Below are 23994 nucleotides of genomic sequence, written 5' to 3' on the forward strand. Positions count from 1 at the left end.
ACACCGCTGCACAGGCGTTTCCCAGATCGTATTTCGAGCTACGTTTAGTCGGCGACAAAAATAGATGGATAGATAATGAAAATAGGTATCAATAAAGTTTTGTCGTACTAGTATATTAGTTATTTACTTATTATTCAATTATTTAATAAATAACTGAAATTAACTCTGCCTCTAATTTCTCTGTAGTTTAAACTCATTGTCAAATTAGAAATATTAACTTTTTGAGGAAATCTTTGGTATACAATTGACGTATTAACGTAATTAACATATTTTCATACTTTTTTCAAATTTAAGAAATTTTTTAACGATAGGGAAATACGACTCGGTCAAAAATGACACGCAGGACACAGCAGTGTGAATATTTATGTTTTCGCGTAAACAAACCGTATTTCACGAGACTTCGTCGATACGTTGTTACACTATCCGTCCGCTTAATTTTAACGCCGACTCTATAACATTATCGTAACTTAACTTCTCCCAAGTAGCATGCACGATCATCATTCACGTTCATAAAACGAATTATTCTTCTCGTTAAAAGAAATAATCATCGCCGTGCAGCTTGCAAGCATCGTTCACGAAACGAATTGGATTCGCAGTAGCAGCAAATTGGATTCGAAAAGCTTTCCCGTGCTTCGTTAATGTTACTCGATTCATTCGACGTAACGAAATAATCCGGATTAAACTACAACCTCTTGAAAACTTAGATATAGGCTTCATCCTACTGACCATATCGTGTACAGATTTGTTACAATTCGACTCAGAGACGGGCGAATCCAAGCTTCTTAGTAATCTCTGCCCCGTCATCTTTACCAGAAGCAACTTCAAGCCAGGTTTTCGTTGGCAATTCCACGACTACCGAACCGTCGTGCCGAAGGAAACTTGTCGGAGTTCGGAACAAACAGAGGACGCCGGATATCCTTGATATGGGAGGCTCGTCGCGTTAACGCTAGTTTCTCGCTTGTAAACTAAAATCAACTCGACACAGTTACGTACAATCTTCATTTACGGTACATATTTGTTTTATACAACTTTCTACTATCCTGTTGTGTTATAGGAATTCCTGAATGGGAATATTTCCGGTCAGAATCTCATGAACATTCGCAGAGACGAGCATCGTGTTAAGAGCAGAGTTTGCATTCGCTGATGAACGATAATGGTAGAAGCTATGTTTATATTGCGCTTGTAATTGGTATTCATGTTTATATCGGTATCGCTGGTAGAGATTAATTTCTAAACATGAGGGTAAATATTTGAAGGAGAAATTTTAGTCTTTTAACGTTAATCGATTGGATTATTAGGGTAGATGGTTAGATTATGTTCCGAATAAAAGAAATACTCACTAGATAAATGTTAATTATTTACTTTTCCAGTGACACGGTTCAAAGACGTTAATTATCCGAGAAACTTCAAACAAAATCACATTCAAATATAATAATATTTCGTCAAATTTATATCATCTACTATTAACCAAATTCAGTAAAAAAATATCGACTATCATTTAGAGTGTAATCGTTAAACCGGCGATTGAATATAGCTACAGCGATGACGGTGCGCATTTTATAACGATACGTAGGTTCGGTTATCCTGCAGGATAACGACAACGTTAACGACAAGCGCCAAGCTTCGTAATCCGAAAGGATAATAACAAGTTCCTTCGACCGTATCTGCTTCTTTTTTTTTTTTTTTTCTTTAAGATTATATTACGGCAGAAGTAGAGAGAGGAACGGAAGTTAAGCACTGATCTATAATCACTTTATAGCTACTACTTAACTTTTCACCCAACTATCCCATGTTCGCCCTTCTTCCACGAAGATTACATCCGACGAGAAAAACTTGAATCTTTATATACACATACTTTCAACAGACCTAGTATCTCATCTCAACTCTGGTAACAGCGTTAACGAAGAATCCAATTCACTGAAACGTTACACTTGCGTAATTAACCGAAGTTCTATTCGCACCCTCTTGTGAAGACACGATTACAGTGAATCCATTAGAGCCAGCGTACAATAGAAAATTAAATGTACTACAAAAAGAGAAAGAAAAAAAGAGAAAGAAAACGTAGGCATTCTCGCCTCGATAGAAATTTCGAAAGCAAATTTAACCTCTCCGGTAAACAGGTTAGGACTTTTCTTAGAGAAACGAAGTGGCTTTCGGTATACTGATGGTGCATGTAAATTTTCCACGTGACTGGCATCGTCGATGTACCATAGTTACATTTACCGCTCGAACGAAGAGAAACGGATTATCTATGGTTTCACGATGTCACTATGGAAAGATTTCCATCGACAAAGGGGACAAGTCGTTCCATAAATTGAAATAGTTTTACGTGCGATAGCTCTTCACATTTGAAAATTGTTGTACATAAATTGCCATGTTTTCTTTCCGAGTTTGCAGTAGCGGAACAGCGATCGATCAACGTGAGATAATAGTCGCGATTCATGATTCTTTGTTGTTACCATATTTATTATTACTACTGAGGGGTTTTTGTGTATCTATTTAACTATGATTTTCTATTCCAATCCAATGTGTTTATAGTTAGTTTGTGATAAGAAACTATCGAATTGCAATCTCGGTTTCTTCCTATCTTTATCTTCTCTACAATCTGACATCAACTATATGATTGAAAAATACGAAAACAATCGAGAGAAATAATAGCATTGGATTAAACGCTAATTAAATTAAATCAGACAATTGCGGGTGGACAATGAATACACAAAAGAATCATAATTATAACTGCTTCGCCAAAACGATAAAATCTCCTAATTAAATTATCTCGTACAATTACCGAATGTAAAAGAAACTCTCTATTATAACGATCTCCTGTTAACCATCGATTTTATTTTATTTTATTTATTTTATGCCATTCTAGTATCTGCATTTACGCAACGTTTATAAATAATTCTGCTAGTAAACAATTATCCTACTACGTACCGTCATTCTCTAACGCATTCAAATTTACAAAAATTCATCTGAAGATGGCTGGAAAACGCACAATAATATTCTTCGAGTAAATGAGAAGGAAAATCGTCCCTTTTCCTATCGGTGAATCTCTCGGCATCTACGAAACGTACAATTCAACTCCTTCTGGAAAAGAACGTTTGAAAGTTGAATACGTGATCGCGACGAGTACTTTACCGCGAAGACAGGCAATCGAATGGACGAAACGAATGCCCGGGGTTGTAAGAGGACGAAAACAAGGGACGACAAGAGCGGTTGAAAGTGCCGGAGCTTGATAGGTTTCCGTAATTACCAATTAACGTGGAATTACACGGGGCAACGGTCCCTGTCAGCCGACCTGACGAAAATCTCAATAATTAGCTTCGTTGTGATTCTGACGCTCCAGATCCTCGCACGAAATTATCGGGCGTCGGCTTAATTGAGGACCCCGTAATTACTTCCAGCCAATCTTATCGGTGTTCCGCGGGGGGAGGGCGGTGGCTGTGCTCGATTGTACCGCCAAAACTTTCCGGTGATCTCTCATAATGAGTTTCTCTCGATTTGAAATCGGAGTCTCGCTACTTTGTTACCAGGAGACACCTTCTTGCGTTTTCGCAATTTTAGCGACGATACGAATGAGTTTCTTTCTCGATCAGTCTTCCGTAATGGAACAAATATCGTATGGCGTCATTGTATGCTGAATTACCACGTGGATTTTGCCATACAGAATCAGCCATGTAAAAGATCAATCATGTTTGACAAATCTTCGATCTAGAAATTTCATTACTCACACGACGCGTATGTTTAAATAATCCCACTGTTTTGATGATTATTTGACGATGGTCATTTTTAGCGTCGATGTCGCGGTTTTAATTACCTTCTGTATTCTTTGAATTATCTCGAGTACACATGATCTCAATAATGGCTCCCGATTTTAAATAGATTTGTAACGACTTCCACGATTCTACTTCTTCTTCGTGCCAATTTTGTTAATCTTGAGTGCCAATAATGCGTTTTGTTTGTTGAGGTTGAGTGATAGAAGAACGAGTGGATGAATTTGTAGTAGAAAATATATTGGAATAAATAAAGGTATAAGTATAATGTATGCTGATCCAGATCCTCATTCTTATAGTATTAAAATACAATAGAAGCGATAGCGAGCACGTTCATAGCAAAGGACATTACCAAAAAAGTTAACCTTGTAACTCTAGCCGAAGGCTACAAGAAACAGCAATAGAAATCTACTCAGAGCTCTTTTGTTTCTAGACCTTGTAACCCAAAACACAATTTATATTCAAGGGCACAATAATATGGACCTCTCCTTATTTAGAATTTTTTGTTTCACTAAATTCTATTCTCCTCGTAACAGCGTAACAGCTCCAGGTTACGGGTATACAAAAGAAAAAAATGTAAAGTTTTTCTTGAAGTAATTAACAACATTGTTAATCTTCAACATTGTTGATCTTGACGTTAACTGAAGTTACAATGTTGGTATATCAAAGAATCTTTAGACAACCATAATCTGCATTTTTTTTAATTCGATCTGAGAATAAGTTTCATTAAATGATACATATATGTATACTAATTGAAGTATATTAATACAGCCAAGGTAATCTGCGCATTTAATTAATATTGACAACTCATGTACCGTTTTATATTCTAAGCAAAATAACTACATTCCAGTAAACGCAGACTGTTCCAAAATAAAAGAAGCTTAAAACTGCAGAAATTTTCTGGGTGACCTGTTACGCATAAATTTTTACCTCTGAAGCTCAAAAAAACATCCATGTAGACCACGACCTCCATTCATGCAACTCCAAAATGCACAAGTTTAGTTAGAGGAGATAGCATAAACCAGGAGCCTATTGGCCTATTTTTTTTTTTTTTTGTTTTTGTTTTTGGTTATTCCCTACGCTGCTGTTTGCATGTTATTCGATACCAAAACGTACTTTTTACTTCTGTGTACAAGATGTACAATTTGTTCGAGCCTCCATCAACGACAGAAGGCAACCGTTTTCAGAAAATAAAACAGCTACGTACAACAATTAATTTCTTTTTCAGTGTCTTCCGAAATATTAGTTATCTCGTCCGTACGAAGGCAAGCGCAATCCGTTTGCCACTCCCGAGTTCCTCTTGTTATCTCGAATAATAATCGCCAGCGTGAAATCAAATTTCGTCTTCCTTCATCGAAATATATTAACGAGTTGTCGCTTAGATAGTAATCTACTACAGTGTATAGTTGTTAAAAATTTTCATGTAATACACTGACGAAGCTCTGGAAGCATCGTCGACAATCTTGGAACTATCAGTGTTCAGACGATCGGATATCGAAGAATGACGCACGAGAAGCAACGCAAATCGAATCTGATCAGTTACGTGTACTAGGAGATACCAATTTCACTGTAATATGTCTCATCTTCCGTGAACGATGGCAAGAGCACGGAAAAAATTTTTTACAAGTTTCAAAAATTCTCGAAACGACACGATTCTCGGTATAGTGATTCAGTAGTTGGTAATCTAATTGCTAGAAATTTTATCTTCGACGTTAAAGTAAGATTTGAAGGAAAGAGAAAGAAGATTCTTCTGTATGTCGAAGGAGAATATTTTCCAAAATCATCGACGAATCACGGAACTACTTTCCTCGACACTCAAACTTCGTGTGTATCAACTGGATCATCGAGATACGTAACTTCGCTTTCCAATACCATCGATTAGAAATAATTTTTACACTTAATCGACCTTGAAGCAGGAGAATCGTGGAGCAGACGAAAAATACAAAGTCGAGGAAGGAAGACGAGGAGGAAAGATGCGAGTCGAACTCCTTCTGATCCTCGGTACGTTCGTGATCTCCGGCGATTGCGGCCGGAGGGTAACGATCAGCGAGTCCGGAGTTCCTGAATCATCCAGACGGCGCAATGGATCGTTACCGAAAATGTCGATCGGATTAGTGGTGCCGCACACTAATTTCGGTGTGCGCGAGTACACGAAGGCCGTGAACCGCACGGTTGGCTTCCTGCGCAAAGGCGGCAAGCTGAAGGGACAGAACAAGCATTCTGGATCCAGCTTCCTGGATAAGTATGACTTCACGCAGCACTCGGTTCGACTGAGCATGATGACGCTCACACCGAGTCCTACAGGTATATATGGAAGAAGTATAATTAAGTTTTTGAATAACACGATATTTGTTAATACGATTACACGCCAGATAAACGTAACACGATGCACATGGTTTCATCCTTAGCGATTTTTAATTTTTATTTTCATTTTTTATTACTAACGCCATTGGCCAGTTGCTTACAATCCGTAAAATATTAAAATGCAAAATATATATATATATTAAAAATAATATTGTAAAGTATTAAAGTACATAAGGGATATTTTGCATTTATAGAAAATTTACAGGCGTGGGTGATAAATGTGCCGAATGCGCATATTATGCAAAGATATACAAGAAACCCAAAGTAGAGCGCTCGTTACAATATTTAGTGGGTAGAAGAAGTCTCTGTTTGGGTTCCATTTCTTCAGCCGCATTCATAAAGGGATGAAATACCATGAACATCTGCAGTCTAATGATAGCTGTAATAGAGGTTAATGAAATGCAAGAAGGATTTTCTTTCTAAATTTCGCACATTTTTACGCTTGTATGTTTATTTATTTCCGATGCGGAATATAGTCAGTATATTTGTACGAGTTTCAAGTTTCGTGCAACACAGTTTGAAATAACAAACCCAATTGATCGTGTTATTCAAACAGTGCCCCTATTATTTTATACAATAATTGATTAATAATTTGAATCTCAGTTGGTAAAATGGAATACTCGATTATTATATGCGAGAATGAAACTGTATTCCATTCGTAGAAACTTATCGAAAACCGACTTCACGAAATATTTGATTTAATGTCAGAAAATGCTTCATAGCTTGCAAACAGATGTCTATTTATTGTGAATTACATTTGCTAACAAAGTGATCACATCAGCACATTCCCACAATTCTCAGCTTAACCATCAACTTCGTAGAAATACATCTTCCAACACGACGTCTACTATTTCAACGTCTAGGGCATGGTTAGAAAGCGTGCCCAGCAGCTTTCAAACGAAAAGTACTTTCCTTTTCCCTTCGCCCTCTTACCATATTTTCCTTATAGCGCCTTAATACACTTTAATGTAAAAATATGGTATGAGAAATATGGTTTCTGTATTTTTACATGAAAAGGAATAGTATATTTCATTATCAACATTTTTTATTGTCACTTACTGGCTAATAGAACATATCAAATTTTAAATGCAATATTATTACAATAGTTACCGATGTATTATCATCTTGACAATTCAGACTTATATATCTTTTTTATTTAGAAACATTAAAAAACACTGCTAATAATAAATGTAGTAATTATATATAATTTCAATAATATTAATCATTGACGTATCAATATATTCGTAATTGAGTTTAATACAGTAACGTATTTCTAACGCTGATTAAAGATTATATTACGATACTTGTCTGTTTAACGACGGATGTTTACTATACGTATACCGCATGATTGACTTGTACTACTTACACGACCCGAGACTAGTTTATTTTCCTCGTCTGCGTATTAATTCCTTAGCTTGTTCTGTTTACGACGGATATTTACTATACTTCTAACAAATGGCTGACTTGTACTACTTTTTTCATTCGTGACTAATTTGTGTTATTTGGCTTAATAATAGTTGATCTGTTTTACATACGATGGATATTATTCTTTTTATTCGACCTGCGAATATATTATTGCATAATTAGTTTAGCAATAATTGGTCTGCTGTATTTGCTATGAATATTTAATATCGTTCGATGGAATGATCGACTTGTACTACTGTTTGATCCGCAAATAATCTATTTTACTTGGATGAGCAATAATAGACTCACTCTACTTGTTTAATATGAATGTCTTATTTATAAGTAAATTGCGTGTACATGTTCGTGCATTCTTGGAAAATTTAAGATTTCAAAAATCTGTAAAATGCATATAGTATGTAAAAATACGTGAAATATTCAAAGTAACGCACTCATTATGATATAATCGTGTCATATTTAATAGACAAATTCCTATTTGAAAACTATTTCTTTAATTATGTTTATAAAAATATAACACTGCATAAATATCTGTAGTTTACTTGCGAGTTTTAAGCTACAAAATAAGCTACTCTATCCGTAATACAACGCGACAGTTATAATCTTCAGAAATAACGATAATTCAGCATAAAACTTTTCGAAAGCCAATAATCTATCAGTATTTCACCTTCTTCCGCTCCTCTCAGTTACCAATTCGCCTGAGACATCAAAATAACAGGAAACGGAAATCGCAGGGAGTTCATTGCTCTGTGGAACTCAGCGAGTCGCAATATTTCCGTGTGACGAACTCGAAAGCAGGACAATATCGCCGCTTTCATATCGCCTCTGTTGGCGACACGTGGCCACGTAGCGGTAGTAAAAAAAGGACGCTGTTTCTTCCTTTGCCAGGACGCCGAAATTAATGTTCTCGTTCCTTCAAAAGTCTTCACATCGGTCAATATGTACGGCTTAACGTTCGCTCGTACCAATTCGCGACGACCTCGTCTTCTGCACACGTGTAAAAATGTGTGTGGTATGCCTTATGAAGGGCGAACGTGACTGGAAAACATGCATGCTCCAGTGAAAAATATTCCTCTTTGATTCTGTTCAAAATAAGCCGAATTTATCTTACGCATTCTCTCTCGTGAAATAATTAGGACGATGAAACTCTCTCTTTTATTTCAAACTAGAAATATTAGAGCGATAAATTGGTCATATTAGGGCGGTCCGAGATACAACTTTGAGATGTTATAAAATTCAAACGATTCATTTTTGGTAAAGGTTTCAGGTTAAAAGCTTTCTTCGTGCAGCCTTTATATTATCCATTTGATTATCAGAGTGGATAAGAGTATCTACGTTACAGTAGACCAATACATTTTTATTTCCTTGGTACATATTTCGTATTTTAGTCGTTTTAGAGATAACAACGTAACGTTTGATCGGTAGCAACGTTCAGCACGTTGGTGGATTAATTCTGTTTACTGCGTACTTAACCTATTGACATCGACGTGCTATATCGTTACTACGTCAGCAATGTGTCAGTATATTCCGCTAAAAGAGATTTGTCAGTGATACGTATGTCTGTGAGCTTGTATGGGCTTTAGAATGATTGAGGTTAGGTTTGGGAATGAACAATGAACATAATAAGAGAAGAAGCATCGATAATGTGGAAAATTATAAGAACAAATACGATTGATTTCACTTTATATCATATAGACCACTGTTTCACCATGAACAAATGCTGTATTCGCGTTGTCATATTTGACTATCGTACTTTGTTTAATGACAGTTAATCTGTTCTACGTATGATGGATATTTGCCATTCTCCGAATAAATAATTGGTTTATTCTACTTGGTTTGACAATAATTGGATATTGTTACGGACATTTTATATCGTTCGATGGAATGACTGACTTACACTAATTGCTTGATCTATGAGCAATCTATTTGGCTTAGCCGGGCAATAATAGATTCATTCTACTTATGCATTAATAATAATTTTTTATTTAAATGATATTTTATTCTACGACAATTCTTAAGACAAGTTCATAAAACAACGATCGTTTGTACGTAGACAGTGAAATAAAAGATCAATAAAACATCAATGCCATTTAGTATTTGACCGATATGTCGCGTTTCTTATATCGGTTTCCTTTTGATGGATCGTTGTTCGAGGTTTCAGGGGCACGCACATATATTTCAAACATTTTGGCAGCGTTCCCGACGAATATCTTAACGTCAGTTTAGATTTGTTACCTTGTGGTACTTTTGGAACCCGATTGCTGCTACTGTTCTTGTTTCTTATGGGTTATCGATGATATGTGGAAGTTGGGAAGTTACGAAAGTTGTAGGTAGAATAGAAATGAGGGAAAAGTAAGTACTTCGAGAAACGTATCGCTCCAGATTTTGTAATGAATTGTTGGCAAGACCGTTTAGCAAATTTACATGTTCGTTTTACAGGACAAACAAATTCATAACAATTTTTGGAAATAATTGAAGGTTTAAAAGATCTTGGAGCATTACGATTTTATTCGTTTCTATTAGAAACGTTTTAAAACGTATTTAAAATACTCTTTCAAGACGCAAGACGAGAGTAAACGTTTGTAAAAAGGCTCTCTCCATTCTTAGTTTGCAACATCAAAGTTTTTAATCTTCGTATCTTGAACTCCATTCTCGCTCTCACTTTAAACACTCGCAAATTAAACAGTTGTATTTAAGCAATCAGTTAAATGAAAAATATCATTTTCATCGTCTTAATAAAAATAATTAACGTTCACATGCATATTCAGTTTATATTCATATCGTTAACCGTTTCTATTCCTTTACAGCTAACACGACACAGAAGCGTTCAACGAAATAAACGAAACAACATTTGTGAATTTAAAAATCAGGCCACCTCTCAATTTATCCGTATAAGTTACACAGCGGAAGAGCTAATTGATGCAAATTAAGCTTCTTTTATTGCCGCGAATCGTGCGCACCATTGATTCAATTCTTCGTGACTTTTCGCGTGTCAAAATTAAAATCGGAAAACCTTGAATATTACTTTTCTCCTGGAGATACACAAAAATGAAGCTGAACAAACAGAGATGCATACGTATAGAAAGTTTTAAGCTCAAAAATGGTAAAAAACTGAAAGAAAACCTAAAGATGACAATTTCTAAATTTCAACGAATTTTTATGCAAATACATATTTTTGACAATATAATGAAAAAATAGAACTTTCTTCGGTAGAAAATTGTTTCATCGACCAAATATTGTAGAAAGTACCTGTACTATGGATATCTTACGTATTTATTCGTATTACGTGCAATGTTACACTTTCAATGTTAAGGTATCCCTAATATCTTAATATTTATTAAAAAGTCCGTGATAAATAAATAAATAAGTTTGCAAATAAAGTCGCGGAATCGAAACTAAAATCGGAACAGAGGATCATGTCGTTGAATAGTCTTGTGTCAAACGAGCGATATATCATACTGCATTAACTTTAGAAAGTGACAGAGTAGCAAGGAGACAAAATGCAGACGAAACGCCTCCGGATTCGCAGAGAAAGGTGACATCGAGCCGTGTATCGTACGTGCTCCTAGTTTCTATAGCACGCGTGCTCGCTGCGATAGCTTTCTGCGACTACGATTCCGCGCCAGAGGTAGTTTGCTGTTTCGCTAAACGGTCGTTGTGAATGACGTCTCGAGGAAAATCGTGGACACGTTGTTTTCTCGAACTGTCACCGCGATTTCAAGGAGTCTTTTTCCTCTTGCTTTGGTGAAGTGGGTTTATATTCGACTAGTACTTCTAAAATCTCGAGACTTCTTTTCTGCTTTGAGAGAAAACGCGACGTTATACTGCCATAGAAGCTTTCGCGGGATTTTGTAGAGACTCTATGAGAGTTTTAGAAATATTAGCGAATATTGCTTAGAATCAGGTGGTAAAGTTTAATGCAAAGTTATCGTAACGCAAAGAATCCTTCTAAAACTAAACGACTCGATTAATAAGAGCTTCGTATTTAAAGAGAAGTAATTAGATTATTACAATGAAATGGCTTTTGTTGTTAGACGGAAATTTAAGAATATTGTATTGCCAAATTCCAAGGAAAAATTGCTACGAAAAATTCAGTTTAATAGACTCATCACCGGACACAGATCTAATGGTATTTAATGTTTAATAAAAACCTGGAAAAATTTCCTTTCCATCAGCGAAGGAATAATACCATTATTTCGCGGTGACATTGTTGCGTGGAAAGACTAACTGTAGCGAATACAGAGGCGAATTAATATTTAATCTGTAATAACAAACGGTGTTTTATTGATTTTCATTGGAAGGATTTTCCAATTCATTTCCAAGCGTTTTTGTAAAATCATCCACGTCGAATTTACCAATTGTATTACTTAGATTTATGTGTTTATCGCCGATAAGTCGCTGATAGATTTCATTAATACCTACAAGTCTGCAGGATCTCGAACGTCAGCTCAAATTTTCGTTACATTACCTTCGACGTATAATCCAAAACTTCCGCGCTTTTTGTTTCTTTGCAGCTTATCTTTCTTTGCAAAGTGAAATATTGTCTTGGTGAAACACGAACGAGAATTCTATTAGGAACCTTTATACTTTAAAATTTAGAGACGAATACACCTTCAAGTTTCATTGATAGTTAATACTTTCAAATTTCACTCATTTTTAACTTTCGTGATTCTATGTCACGTTGGACTCGACAACAATATTTCACGCGATCCGTTTTCGGCTTTAACTAAATATATATTAAACTTGACACATAATTCATATTCGTCATTTAAAAGTAGATGCTGCTACAATAATCGATATAATATAAACAAACCGAGCAACTCGTACACAGTTTTTCTCAGAAAAATTTTGCTTCTCTGTCTTAAAAGTTATAATATTTTAATCGTCGGAATTTTTATACAGTGTTACTAGAAGTATGCCATACCGATAATATGCTTGCTATCGATTATGAAAATATAAATGTACCGAAATTATGGACCGCTCTTGAAAATACGTTATTGAATAATAAAATGTTCGACGATAAAGTATCGCATGTTAGATTACGAAAGAATTATCCGTACTTTAAAATGCCACTATATGAAGTTATATTAAATAAATAACTTCATAGATATTGTAAAATTATTTATCAATCGTCTTATTAGGAACAGTTTTGGACTCGCTAGGTCCTGTAAGATGATAAATCCGATTTAGTGATGCGACACATATTGTCCATCTAATTCCGCTAATAACTCAATCTCATCCAGTCCCTTCTGTCGTAACAGTGTGTCCGTGCTCTTACCTTGAGTTCATTACACTAATTGATTTTCCTACGACTATACTGTCGATATAGACGCACATGCGTTGATTTCGAAGACTCATCACTTAGCTCTGTATCGAGTTCCACGCTAAACAATTGATTCAAACGAACAAATTTGGTTTCTCTTGCTAAGCCTTCAATTAGAATGAATTTATATATAGAGAGAGAGAGATCACATATATAGGTATCATACAATTATGTAATATAACATATTAGTAATTTCATATAATTATGATTGCATAATGACATAATTTTCCCAATGCCATCCTTCGTCTAATTTAATAGTCGCATTGCAAGAAAAATTGTCTGAATTGTTTTTTGTACAATTACTTTTAAGAATTTTTTAATTGTTTAATTACATATTGGAACATTTTATAACATTTTTAGCACTCGCGTAATTACCTTTTATTATGCCTTGATATTGTATTATATATATGAGCAAGATGCAAAAGCATCTAAAAGAAATGGAATAATGAAAGTAAATGGAAAGAATTAAAAGATAAATTTACCTTTGTAATAAATACGACCTACTTGCCTATCAGGCTATGCTTTAATGTTCGTCGGTGGAACAATAAGAAGTAGAAATTTAACGATTAATGTTTAAACTGTGCAAACACTGCAAACGACGTTTTCATTTGCCATTTGGTCTTTGAATTATTCATCGATTATTAAGAATATTTCCTTTTCCAAATGTTAAACACAGTAATCGATTCTATTCGTTCGTATTAAATTAATATCAAACGACGTGTGACAAAAACATTAGGAGATGTAGAAGAAGCAAAATACAGAGAAAGGAATGAGAGAAAATGGATGAACAATTATGAACACCTTCATGAATGAAATTTCATTGAAATTCATTTGTAAAATTTGATTAACCAACTTTGGAGGACATAGGCAATTAATACTGATAGAATATTCAAGATAATACCAACCGATTATTTCAAAAGTCAAATTACTATGTATCAAATTTGTAATTATCGTTTAATTCAAAAAATTAATTATTCACTGATAATATTCTGCTATAAATTCCATAAAATGTTCAGGTCACGTGTCACGATTTCACGAACGTTGAGTTATCTTTTATCCGCGATATTGTTGATTCGTTGGCTGGCCATTTCGCATGGTTCCATTATAAACCGTGCAATTATCGAAAAGATAAACAGCGAGACTAGATCCTCATTGATGGAATAATATTGTCGTAACGTTCAAATCATTAATCGGTATGCACGCGATAAACGAATATCACGTTTAATTACAGCGTGGAATAATGTCATTCGACCGAGTCATGGTCAACACAAGTTTTCAATGAAAATTCCTGATATATAAAGCTGATAAAATGACGAACGTTCTGTCGACCCAGTCGTTCTCTATTAACACGTTAACTATTACGGTGATTATCGCTGACCCACGTTACTAAATTTATTGGAATGATTTAAGTAGGATAAATCTCACGCATTAAAAAGTTATCAATGATGCGAATACTTGGATAACATTGTTAGAAAAAAATGCGCAAATATAATACGATTTGCAAAAATTTAATGTTATGGTTGGTACGTTGCCATCTATTGCGGCTCTATCAGGGTAAACACTGTGTATATTGTATATTCGTACACTTGTCCGTATCTGTAATGAACATATTACGCGTAACATACATTACATTTATTACACAAAACATTTTAAAATTTCTTCGTAATTACATCCAACTATTATCATCGTATTGGTAAAATTTTTGGTGATTTTGAAAATGTATACGGAAGTTTCAAGACATTTAGTACAAGCGTAAGTTTATTTAAATATTCATACTGTGTACTAATCTTTTACTAAATATAAATTTGCGATAAATATTCTGCGACTTCTACGTACATGTGTATTTTCAAATTGCAATCAAATTTTTCCAATATAATCGTAATAATCACGTTTCGTTATAGCGCTAATGAAATTTCAAAATGTTTCACGTAATACGCACAATATACTCAAAAGATTTCTGTGATAAATGTACGAATACTTTTGTAAGCAATCATGCGAATATAAAATTCGCATGGCAATCAACGAGTTAAACACGCATTCACCTAATTTCTCCGTCATCGTAGATTCCCAAAACTTTTACCACCTTTCTAGCTTATAATTGACACCACGTTCACCAGATACAAGCAGACTCGTCCGTGTTAATTGGTCGCGAGCTTAATATCCGCTTCAGTCGCGTCTCGTGACCGAATCGCTCCGCTATTTACTCGATTCACGTATATTCTGTGTGCAGACAGAACACGATGACTCGAATGAGTTTCACGGTGCTTAAATACTGCGATTCGCGTAACGCGTGGAATTCTTCGTGTAATTAAAAACAATACTCGACCGATCCATCGAGGGAGAATACGAGTTTCTGGTTCGAAACGACGAGTATTGTGCTGCATTGTAGCTGAGGAAGGGCTGAAGTGAAAATTTTTCAGCGAATGTTCGATTCAGCCGTCTTGTTGGCACGGTCTATTTTATAATCCAGTTACGAATCCTTTCCCGTCTCGGCGGAAGCGTGAAATTTACGCACGAACGATCATATCGGATCGAGCAAGTCATCGACCAACAAATTTAATAGCGCTGTGTCAGTAATACGGATTTGTACGTAGCTGCCTACGAACGAAATGTTCGTGGAACACGTTATACAAATTGTATTGTTATTTAGCGCTTCATTTTGGAGAATTTAAACGGCTATTTTAATTACACATCTACAATATTTATTGGAGACGAAATAATATGATTTGCAATTGTTTGATTTGCTGTTTACTAAATTTTGTTAATGGCATGGCAAATGAGATTCCATTACCCGGTGGTATATATCTGGAAAATATTATCCACAAATGTCTTTACATATATAATGTAAAAGTTCGAAACGTATTAAAATTTTTAAAGAAAATACGTCTGTGTATATATAAGATTATTGTTTGAATTTCATTCTTGACTCCATGAAAGAAACAATGAGATACCACATATTAATGTCAGAAATGTAACGTTTACAGTAATTAAAAATACTTTAGCGCAGATCGTATTATATTTCAGGTGAAAATTACGTTTTATTCATTAACATAAATATTTGATATTTTATCGCCTGAAAGTTTTCCAGTGATCTGATAAGCAATAAAAAGCGTAATATTTAGATTTTAATGTTTGGATACTCTTCGCCAAATGATTAATCCCGAGTTACGTTCTTCGACTCTTCCCATCACAAAATTAGCTTCGTTAGTCGTGTCATATTATAATGCTTGTCAAACAAATTAGATGCGGAGACAGTCTAAGAAGCAGCGGTTCGATGAAGGTAAATTCTGATCAAAGACTGCATTATCCCATGTACACGGTCGATTACATCTTCGATCATGCATTTCTAATAGGAAGCTGTAACGTGTATTGTTTACTAAACAATACCATAATAACGGATCAAAGCGAAATTATTCGCCGGGGCTACTATATTATGTAAATTACAAAGGAAATCATACATCATACCGCGAAAGTAAATCTCCCAAATCCCAATTGAATTCTGTTTGCTTATACCTTATCCCCTTATCCTAACAAGTTTAATCAATAATACCGTAAACAATAACGATGCTTCTCTGATATAAATATTCCAATGCGTCTCTATTAATAATACTTTTAACAATAGTTTTTTTCCACTATCTCCAACATTATTTTCGTTATATTTTCATAGCTTGTACGATAAAAATGTTCGCTGAAATTTTACGGACACACAGAAGAAGAAGAGAATTGATACCCCAGGAAACTGTAAAAGATTCGCCGATATTAAACGTGTATCGTAGCGCGTTTATATCCCGCATACTCATTTTAATAATAATTAATATAACAGTAAACGAAAGGCAAGCATGTGAAATTCCAAATTATAATAAAACGTATCATCATACGTCATTGTATTTCCATTTTAATTTTTCCATTTAACAAACCACTAAACGAGTGGTAAACATCATGGCATTATGAATTATGAGATTAACGACATTATTATGATATAAAATCCTCTCGTGGGACACATTTGATCGCATCAAATTAACAATAATACTAATTTGTTTGCAAACAAAATCGTCCAGCGTAATTCGTTAGCGTGAACGTTCGCCCGGGTAGCATGGAGATCACGAGCGGTTATTTATTACGTGCATTGTTCCGGTTGATGTTTGCCATTCGCATGGCAAAACGCGAAACAATCATACATAACGGACTGGATAGCAGTTATTGTTGAAACGTTTCGAGCATACATACATACGTCAGTACGGTAGACTCGTGTTAGCGACCGCCGACTGAATGTGGACAATCATCGAAACTCAATCTTTCGCGGGAACTCATACGTCGACGAAGTGTAACGCATTGCACGCGACGAGCATCGTTTTATGTGACGAACGCCGTTTGTGGTGATTTTTTAAATTAGGAAATTAGACTAAGTACGTTAAATTAAAGTGAAAATTATTTCTCTCGAAACGAAAATAAAACAAAAATAGGTACAAATGCTCTTTCGCGGGAACGTTTATACATTCGCCGATACGTTCATACGATCGTAACGTCGGATATTCGTTGTTATCTTTATAATAGTGAGTTTATCACTATGTGTGTATATATATATATATATTAAATATTAGAATATATTAAGCAATAAGAAGAAATTTTATACGCATATGTATTTATATTGAAGAAAGAAAAAAGACACAGAAACTAGCGGAAAATAATTGATAACAACAGTCGAGATGCGCATGGCGGAAGAAGTTCGTGGAACAATCGCGTTAGACACCCTTTCATTTTGTTAATTTCAACAAGCACTCATAAGTGGTGCTATAGTTTCCACGCGCGAGTGTCACTCATAAGAGAGTGTAGAACTACACATGTATGTAGTATCGTGGAAAAAAGGCCTGTGGCGGCACTCGATAGCAAATACCACCAGCGCAGTGGCATAATATAGTATGGCTACGTTTCATAATATAGTATGGCTACGTCGTACCGCCGCGTATCGGTACCTTTGCCTAACACATCACTACAAAAATTCACCGTTTATTGTAAATACCAAAATGTATTTAAAATTGTATCTTGGGTTAAATAAACATCATTAAAAGAAAAAAGCCACCAGCGCGGTGGTTAGCGCCTTAGGTTACAAACGTTCGGAACCCGGGCTCGAATCCCGGCGACCGGAGTCCGATTTTTCTTCCACGATACAAAATTGAAAAAAAAAGCGGCCGTACCCAGCAGCGCGACATCTACGGCCTAAGTATTCCGATACTACATGTATGCACACACGTACATACACGCGCACATACAACACGAAATAATCGACTTACCCGGCACGCGTTAAATTTCGCAGCCAAAGAGAAATTGAGATAAGTTTTGCAGAAGTTGGGAATTTCGGGGAAGGTTGTTTCATATATGTCACGTACGTCTCTCACGCGAAGTTTTGTGCAATCGTTTCGTAACAAGCGCTTGTTAAAATAACGACGATATGAGGCGAACTGCAAGGAAGAATTCCATTTTTATTTGTTGGACTTTATAGAAGAATGTAGTCGTCACGAAGATACTAAAGGAATTTTATGAAAATAAGAGAGGTTTGTGGTGAGCGTATGCTCGCAGATTTCGTTGCACATTTGGGAATGCATTAAATATTATGTGTAAACTGTAGAATTTTGAAAATAATTCATATTTTCATGAACAGAGGTGAAAAGCTGGAATCTAAAGAAAGAAAAACATTATGCAGAGGATAATTTATGATTTTAGAGCCAAGCTTTTTAATTCAATTTTAAGTTATTGCTAATATATGTAGAAAAACAAAATTACGATGAAATATATTTTTAATAGGCGAAGAGAAACAAGATCTCCAGATATTACGAAACTCAACTTATGTTATCATCTGACTCTAAGTCGCTAATAACATATTAATATAGTTTACCTAATATAGTTTACCTGTGACTGTACATTTAAAAAAATGGCAGAAAGAATTTAAAGATACGATATATGTCTCTAAATTGGTTATAATCTAGATGAAAATATTGAACGTAACAAGATGTCATAACGAATCATAAGTTTTTATCGTGCTGAATGCCATCCACCGTTCCACTTGCATACGAAATACCAGCTTAAATTTTCATTAAAATTTCCGCGGCTTAATAAGATTCGCCCTCGGGAATCCTGATCGTAAGCAAGAAGTGAAATTAAGAAACCACTGGAAAGAATAATGTAACAGAGATGGAAACGAGGACATGGAGAAACAGGGTCACACGGGCATCGAGGGATGAAGCGGAGGGTTTTGTGGGACAGGTCAGGATGTGTCCATGACTCGAATGATCGCGATTCCGCGATTGCGTTGTTGCTTCGTAACGACGATCGCTAAAAAGCGTAGTGGATCGATCGAGAAAGAGGACCGTAAGCGTACCATCGAATATTCTCTGAAATTATTCCACGATTCTAAACGAAGATAATAAATGTCTTGCTTGTGACGAGAGAATAGAATTATTCGACCAGTCCGAAAAATAGTTTGTGTCCGAAAAAAATTGATAGTGATACCGTGAAATTAGAAATAAAAATGCAATGACGAATGGTAGAATTGTAAAATAAAATTTTGAATTAGCTTGAACACTGATACGTGTTTCGTAAAGTGGACAGTGATACAGAGAAATTATAGATTAATATGCGGCATAATGAATAATAAAATTACAAAATAAGATCTGAAAATAAAGTAGAAATTAATATGCGGTGATAAAATAATAATTACGAACAGCTACAAACTTGTTTGCATTTAAATTACCTCGAATGAAAAAGATTCATTAATTCTTTCGTAATAACATAGCTGCAGCCTAGCATAGTATAAATTCTCGTTGAAGTTATAGAACGGAATCCAATAGAAACTTTCCTGAATCATCGTGAATCGATCAATTTTCGTCTTTCGCCCACGGTATCTTTCGCCCTTGCGAAAATAACCCATTACAACCGCGCTCTCGTGTTTACAGTAAAAATAGAACAAACCGATCATGAACCGCGAACTGTAAACGAGGAAATGAAATTGCTGGCAATGCGAAGCATCGAGGGTAGAAAGAAAGAAAACAAGGCGAGGATTATCATCTCGAACGCGGCAGATGCGTCTTATTGCTTCCAGTAAAGGTTTCCAAACGGATAGGATTCACGATTTCTATTATCTCTAGATTAAAGTTTGACCAACAGCTTCTGAATTTTTCAATCGCAAACTTTGCAACTGCTCCTCTTCTCTCAATCGGTTTCCCCGGTGTTGCTCCCCTGCATGTAATCAAATCGATCGAGTTGTAAGCTTTTTGTAAAATTAATCGTCGCTGATCAATCGAGACAGCGTTTCACGCCGGTAATCGACCCCATTGCTCCTTCGTGACCCTAACGTTTATCGTGTCCATTTGTAAAAGCGCGCGTACCCCACCCGAAAGGAAACATTCACTGCTCGTATCCGTGTGCAATTGCGATAAATTGCGTCAATAGCCGCAGGATACTATGCTAGAACGATTATACCCCCAATAAATCACGCAAACACGATTACGAGCTTCGTACCTTCGATCACGCGGCAAATTCCTATATAATTTTACTTTTATTTTATCGTGTAGTCGCAACTTTCAGGTCACTTCGTGTAGATTCAGTTGCGAATGTGGAACTTTTGTTCACGATTACGAAAGGTGGAATGAAATTTTGAAATTGTTGAATGTGAGGTTATAGACACATATGGAGTTTCTTGGTACACGAGTAATTGTGCAGGTCAGAGAAGATTCACGCGAAAGTTGGCTCATGAAAGTATTCGAATACTTAGTACAGCTTATGAATATACATATTATGCGAATTGTACGAAACTTTCTGAAATTTCATTAACATTGAAACGAACGCGACTACTGTAATTACTGTATGATAGAATTTCAAACTAGTCAGAAAATGTATAGAAGTTACAAGATATTTATTACAAACATACACTTAGTGAAAAATGAATATATAGTATAAATAGTGGTCTTAAACATATAACTAATGCCAAAGATGGTCTCATTAAATATCGTGGCTCATTAATGAAGCGAAGAATTGGCTGTATGCTCCTCATAGATATTTTGTAATTTCTACGATATATACATTTTCAGATCTGCTTCACATTTTACCCATACAATCAGGATAGTCGTCTCGTTACAGTGTTGACGAGATTTAATAATGTTTTGTATAATATATGCGTATATACATAAGATATTTCTAAGAGTGATCGAATAAAAAAATTTCTATATTCTATATGAGAAAGTGATTCGAATTATAATTAGTAGAATACCTGAAAATGTTCCCAATATGTATACGTATAATTCAACAAGAATGTTGTATCGTTCTGACGAATACTTTTGTTCGTTAAGAAGAAAATGTCTAATGTCGATGGTATTTTATTTGTGTTTCAGAAATTCTGAACTCGCTATGCAACGAATTTCTGCCGATGAACGTGTCCGCTATCTTATACCTGATGAACTACGAGAAGTACGGCCGCAGCACTGCCAGTGCTCAATACTTTCTGCAGCTGGCCGGTTACTTAGGAATTCCAGTGATAGCATGGAATGCAGATAACTCGGGATTGGAGCGAGTGAGTTGATCCAAATGTTCCTTTTTTCTCATCTGCGCAAGCTAACTTTACAAACAAGCACAGCCTATTTAAAAAAAAAATTATTTTCCAGTTCCTTGTAAAACAAAATAGAAATAAAAACTTTCTAACATGTTAAGCTTCCGTGATTTCTCTAAACACGATTATGACAACACAAATATTATCTTCGTATCAAGCAGAAAGATAATTTCGGCCATTTTTTAGAAATAATATTTTGACACGCATTACAGTAATTAGTAAGCATTTATAGGAAGTTAAGAAAGGCAAAAATATATAAAATATTCAAAATAAAGCATTCGTTATATTATTTAATACGTGAGATAAGTTTCCATTTAGGTCACTTTTTTAATAGCGTTTATAAAAATATAGATTTAAGAGTATATTTATCAAAAATATGCATGTTCACGATCAATGCTACAAAATATACAAAATCGTATAAAAATATACAAATAAACATCCAGAGTTTAGTAATTAGATATAACGAGTTACGTTTTGTTGTACGCGAAAATTGTCTTGATGCTCGAAAAACATATAAATTATACAGCCGCAATTTATATTTCTGATAAAATATACTGCTAATGAAATTAGCAATAATTATACGCAATTAATATTAACCCTTTTACGAATTCCTATGTCCGAATTCCACTCTCGCTTATAATAATATCTTAGAATAATAATAATAATAATAATAAAATCTCTAGCAAAAAATTGGAATGAATTATCACGCACATCGATAACGATTGGGATTAGGTTAGGTGCAAATTTTTCCTGGAACGTAACAAATCTTTTAACGGTTGAAAAATATGGAGAATAAATTAAATCGAAAATGATGTCGAAATTTCTTACCAGATGCCTATGTATACGAATAATTACGTATAATAGACTGCGGATTTTTATGTATATATGCAAAAATTTAAAATTGTAAAAATACACAGAACGCGCGCAATATGCAAAATTATTTAAAACACTGCGTACTCGTTAAAATAGTTAATATATAAAACAAATTTCCGCTTAGGTTCCATTTCTTCAATAGTGGTTATAAAAGTTTTGCATAAATGTGTAGGATGATTAGTACGTGAGATTTAAAGGACGAGATTGCTCGTTGTTGAAACCGTCGAATATATCTAAAATAATAAATTAATGTAAAGTCGTATATGTGAGTCGTTAGCACAAAATATAAATCGCAGAATAAAATCGCGGAATAAATACTCGTTAATGCTCGTCGCGTAACTCGATAAATACTCGTGAGATACTCTACGATACTGTTCGATACTCTATACGTACTGTGCATCGTTCGCGATCACGTCCGTTTATTTATACTGGTCGGGGAGAAGTCGGGAAATTTGAATTCATCTTCTTTCGACGATTGCATGTAGCCGCGACATTGTTTTGCCCGGAGTTTTTTTATCATTACATCTCTGCGTCAAGGCTGAGTCAATGTCCTGAGGCAAAACAACAGCATGAGTCGCTCTCGACTCGCGTCGTCCTTCGACTCCTGTGCCGCTACATAAATATCCACAGATTAGCTCAATGCAAAAAACGAAATTGGTTCTACGTAATACAACGTCAAATTACTTAAATCGTAGCTCAATACTGTTACGAGAATGTCACAGTAGAACGATCCGTTTGAAAATACATGAATTTTCGTCATCTTTCAGAGAGCTTCGCAGAGTAACCTACAGCTGCAGCTGGCGCCATCGTTGGAGCACCAAACGGCCGCGATGCTGAGCATCCTCGAGAGGTACAAATGGCATCAATTCAGCGTGGTCACATCGCAGATTGCCGGACACGACGATTTCGTGCAGGCGGTCCGTGAAAGGATCTCCGACATGCAGGATACTTTCAAGTTCACCATATTGAGCGCGATCCTAGTCACCGATACACGAGATCTTCTCGAGTTGGTAAACAGCGAGTCCAGAGTGATGTTACTCTACTCGACAAGGGAGGAAGCCATCACAATCTTGGGTGCGGCACACGATTACAAGATCACCGGTGAAAATTACGTGTGGGTCGTAACGCAGAGCGTGATCGAAAACTTGCAGACGCCCAGCCAGTTTCCAATTGGGATGCTTGGTGAGTGGAAATGTTTGGTTAATTGGCGTCTTACGTATTTAGTGGATTTCGGTGATTGACGATTGCTGGAAAATATTTACTTATACGTGTCTATTTATTTATTATCATTCCTAATTCATTCAGAAATTTTCAATTCAATTTAAATATTATATAATAATGTTTATTTATATATTTAATTATAATAATAAATAAGATAATTGTGTATGTGTGTGTGTGTGTATAAGATATCAAAATTGAATATGCATTTAGATCTGTAACTTTTGATATATTCTTCAGTGGAAGAATTAATTATTTATTCATGCAATCTCCGCTTGCGCAAACAGTTACGTTAGGTTGCATAAATTATTGGGTAATATAGTAGAGCTTATTTAAATTCCAATAAATTAGAAGCCTGCGTCGTGATTATGCATCGGAATATAGGTAGCGATCTTGTTCGAGAAATAAGCTTTTCGATAAGGGAA

General features: G+C 35.3%; 1 protein-coding gene across 8 annotated transcripts in view; it reads left to right on the forward strand.

The window, feature by feature from the left end:
• The window catches only part of LOC117242097 (glutamate receptor ionotropic, NMDA 2B), a 314701-nt gene that overhangs the window by 213775 nt on the left and 76932 nt on the right, over window positions 1-23994 (forward strand). For 7 of the 8 annotated variants that reach the window (XM_033508487.1, XM_033508486.1, XM_033508488.1 and 4 more), the window contains 2 exons: window positions 21264-21442; window positions 23119-23533. In XM_033508487.1, the coding sequence (XP_033364378.1) occupies window positions 21264-21442; window positions 23119-23533 (594 nt within the window). Of the gene's footprint in view, window positions 1-5652; window positions 6078-21263; window positions 21443-23118; window positions 23534-23994 lie in introns of those variants that run through there. The other variant, XM_033508492.1, reaches the window with a different exon arrangement.

Source organism: Bombus vosnesenskii, unplaced genomic scaffold, assembly GCF_011952255.1.
Source record: "Bombus vosnesenskii isolate JDL3184/JDL3185 unplaced genomic scaffold, Bvos_JDL3184-5_v1.1 scf7180000016263, whole genome shotgun sequence".
In the NCBI taxonomy this organism is placed as follows: Eukaryota; Metazoa; Arthropoda; class Insecta; order Hymenoptera; family Apidae; genus Bombus; species Bombus vosnesenskii.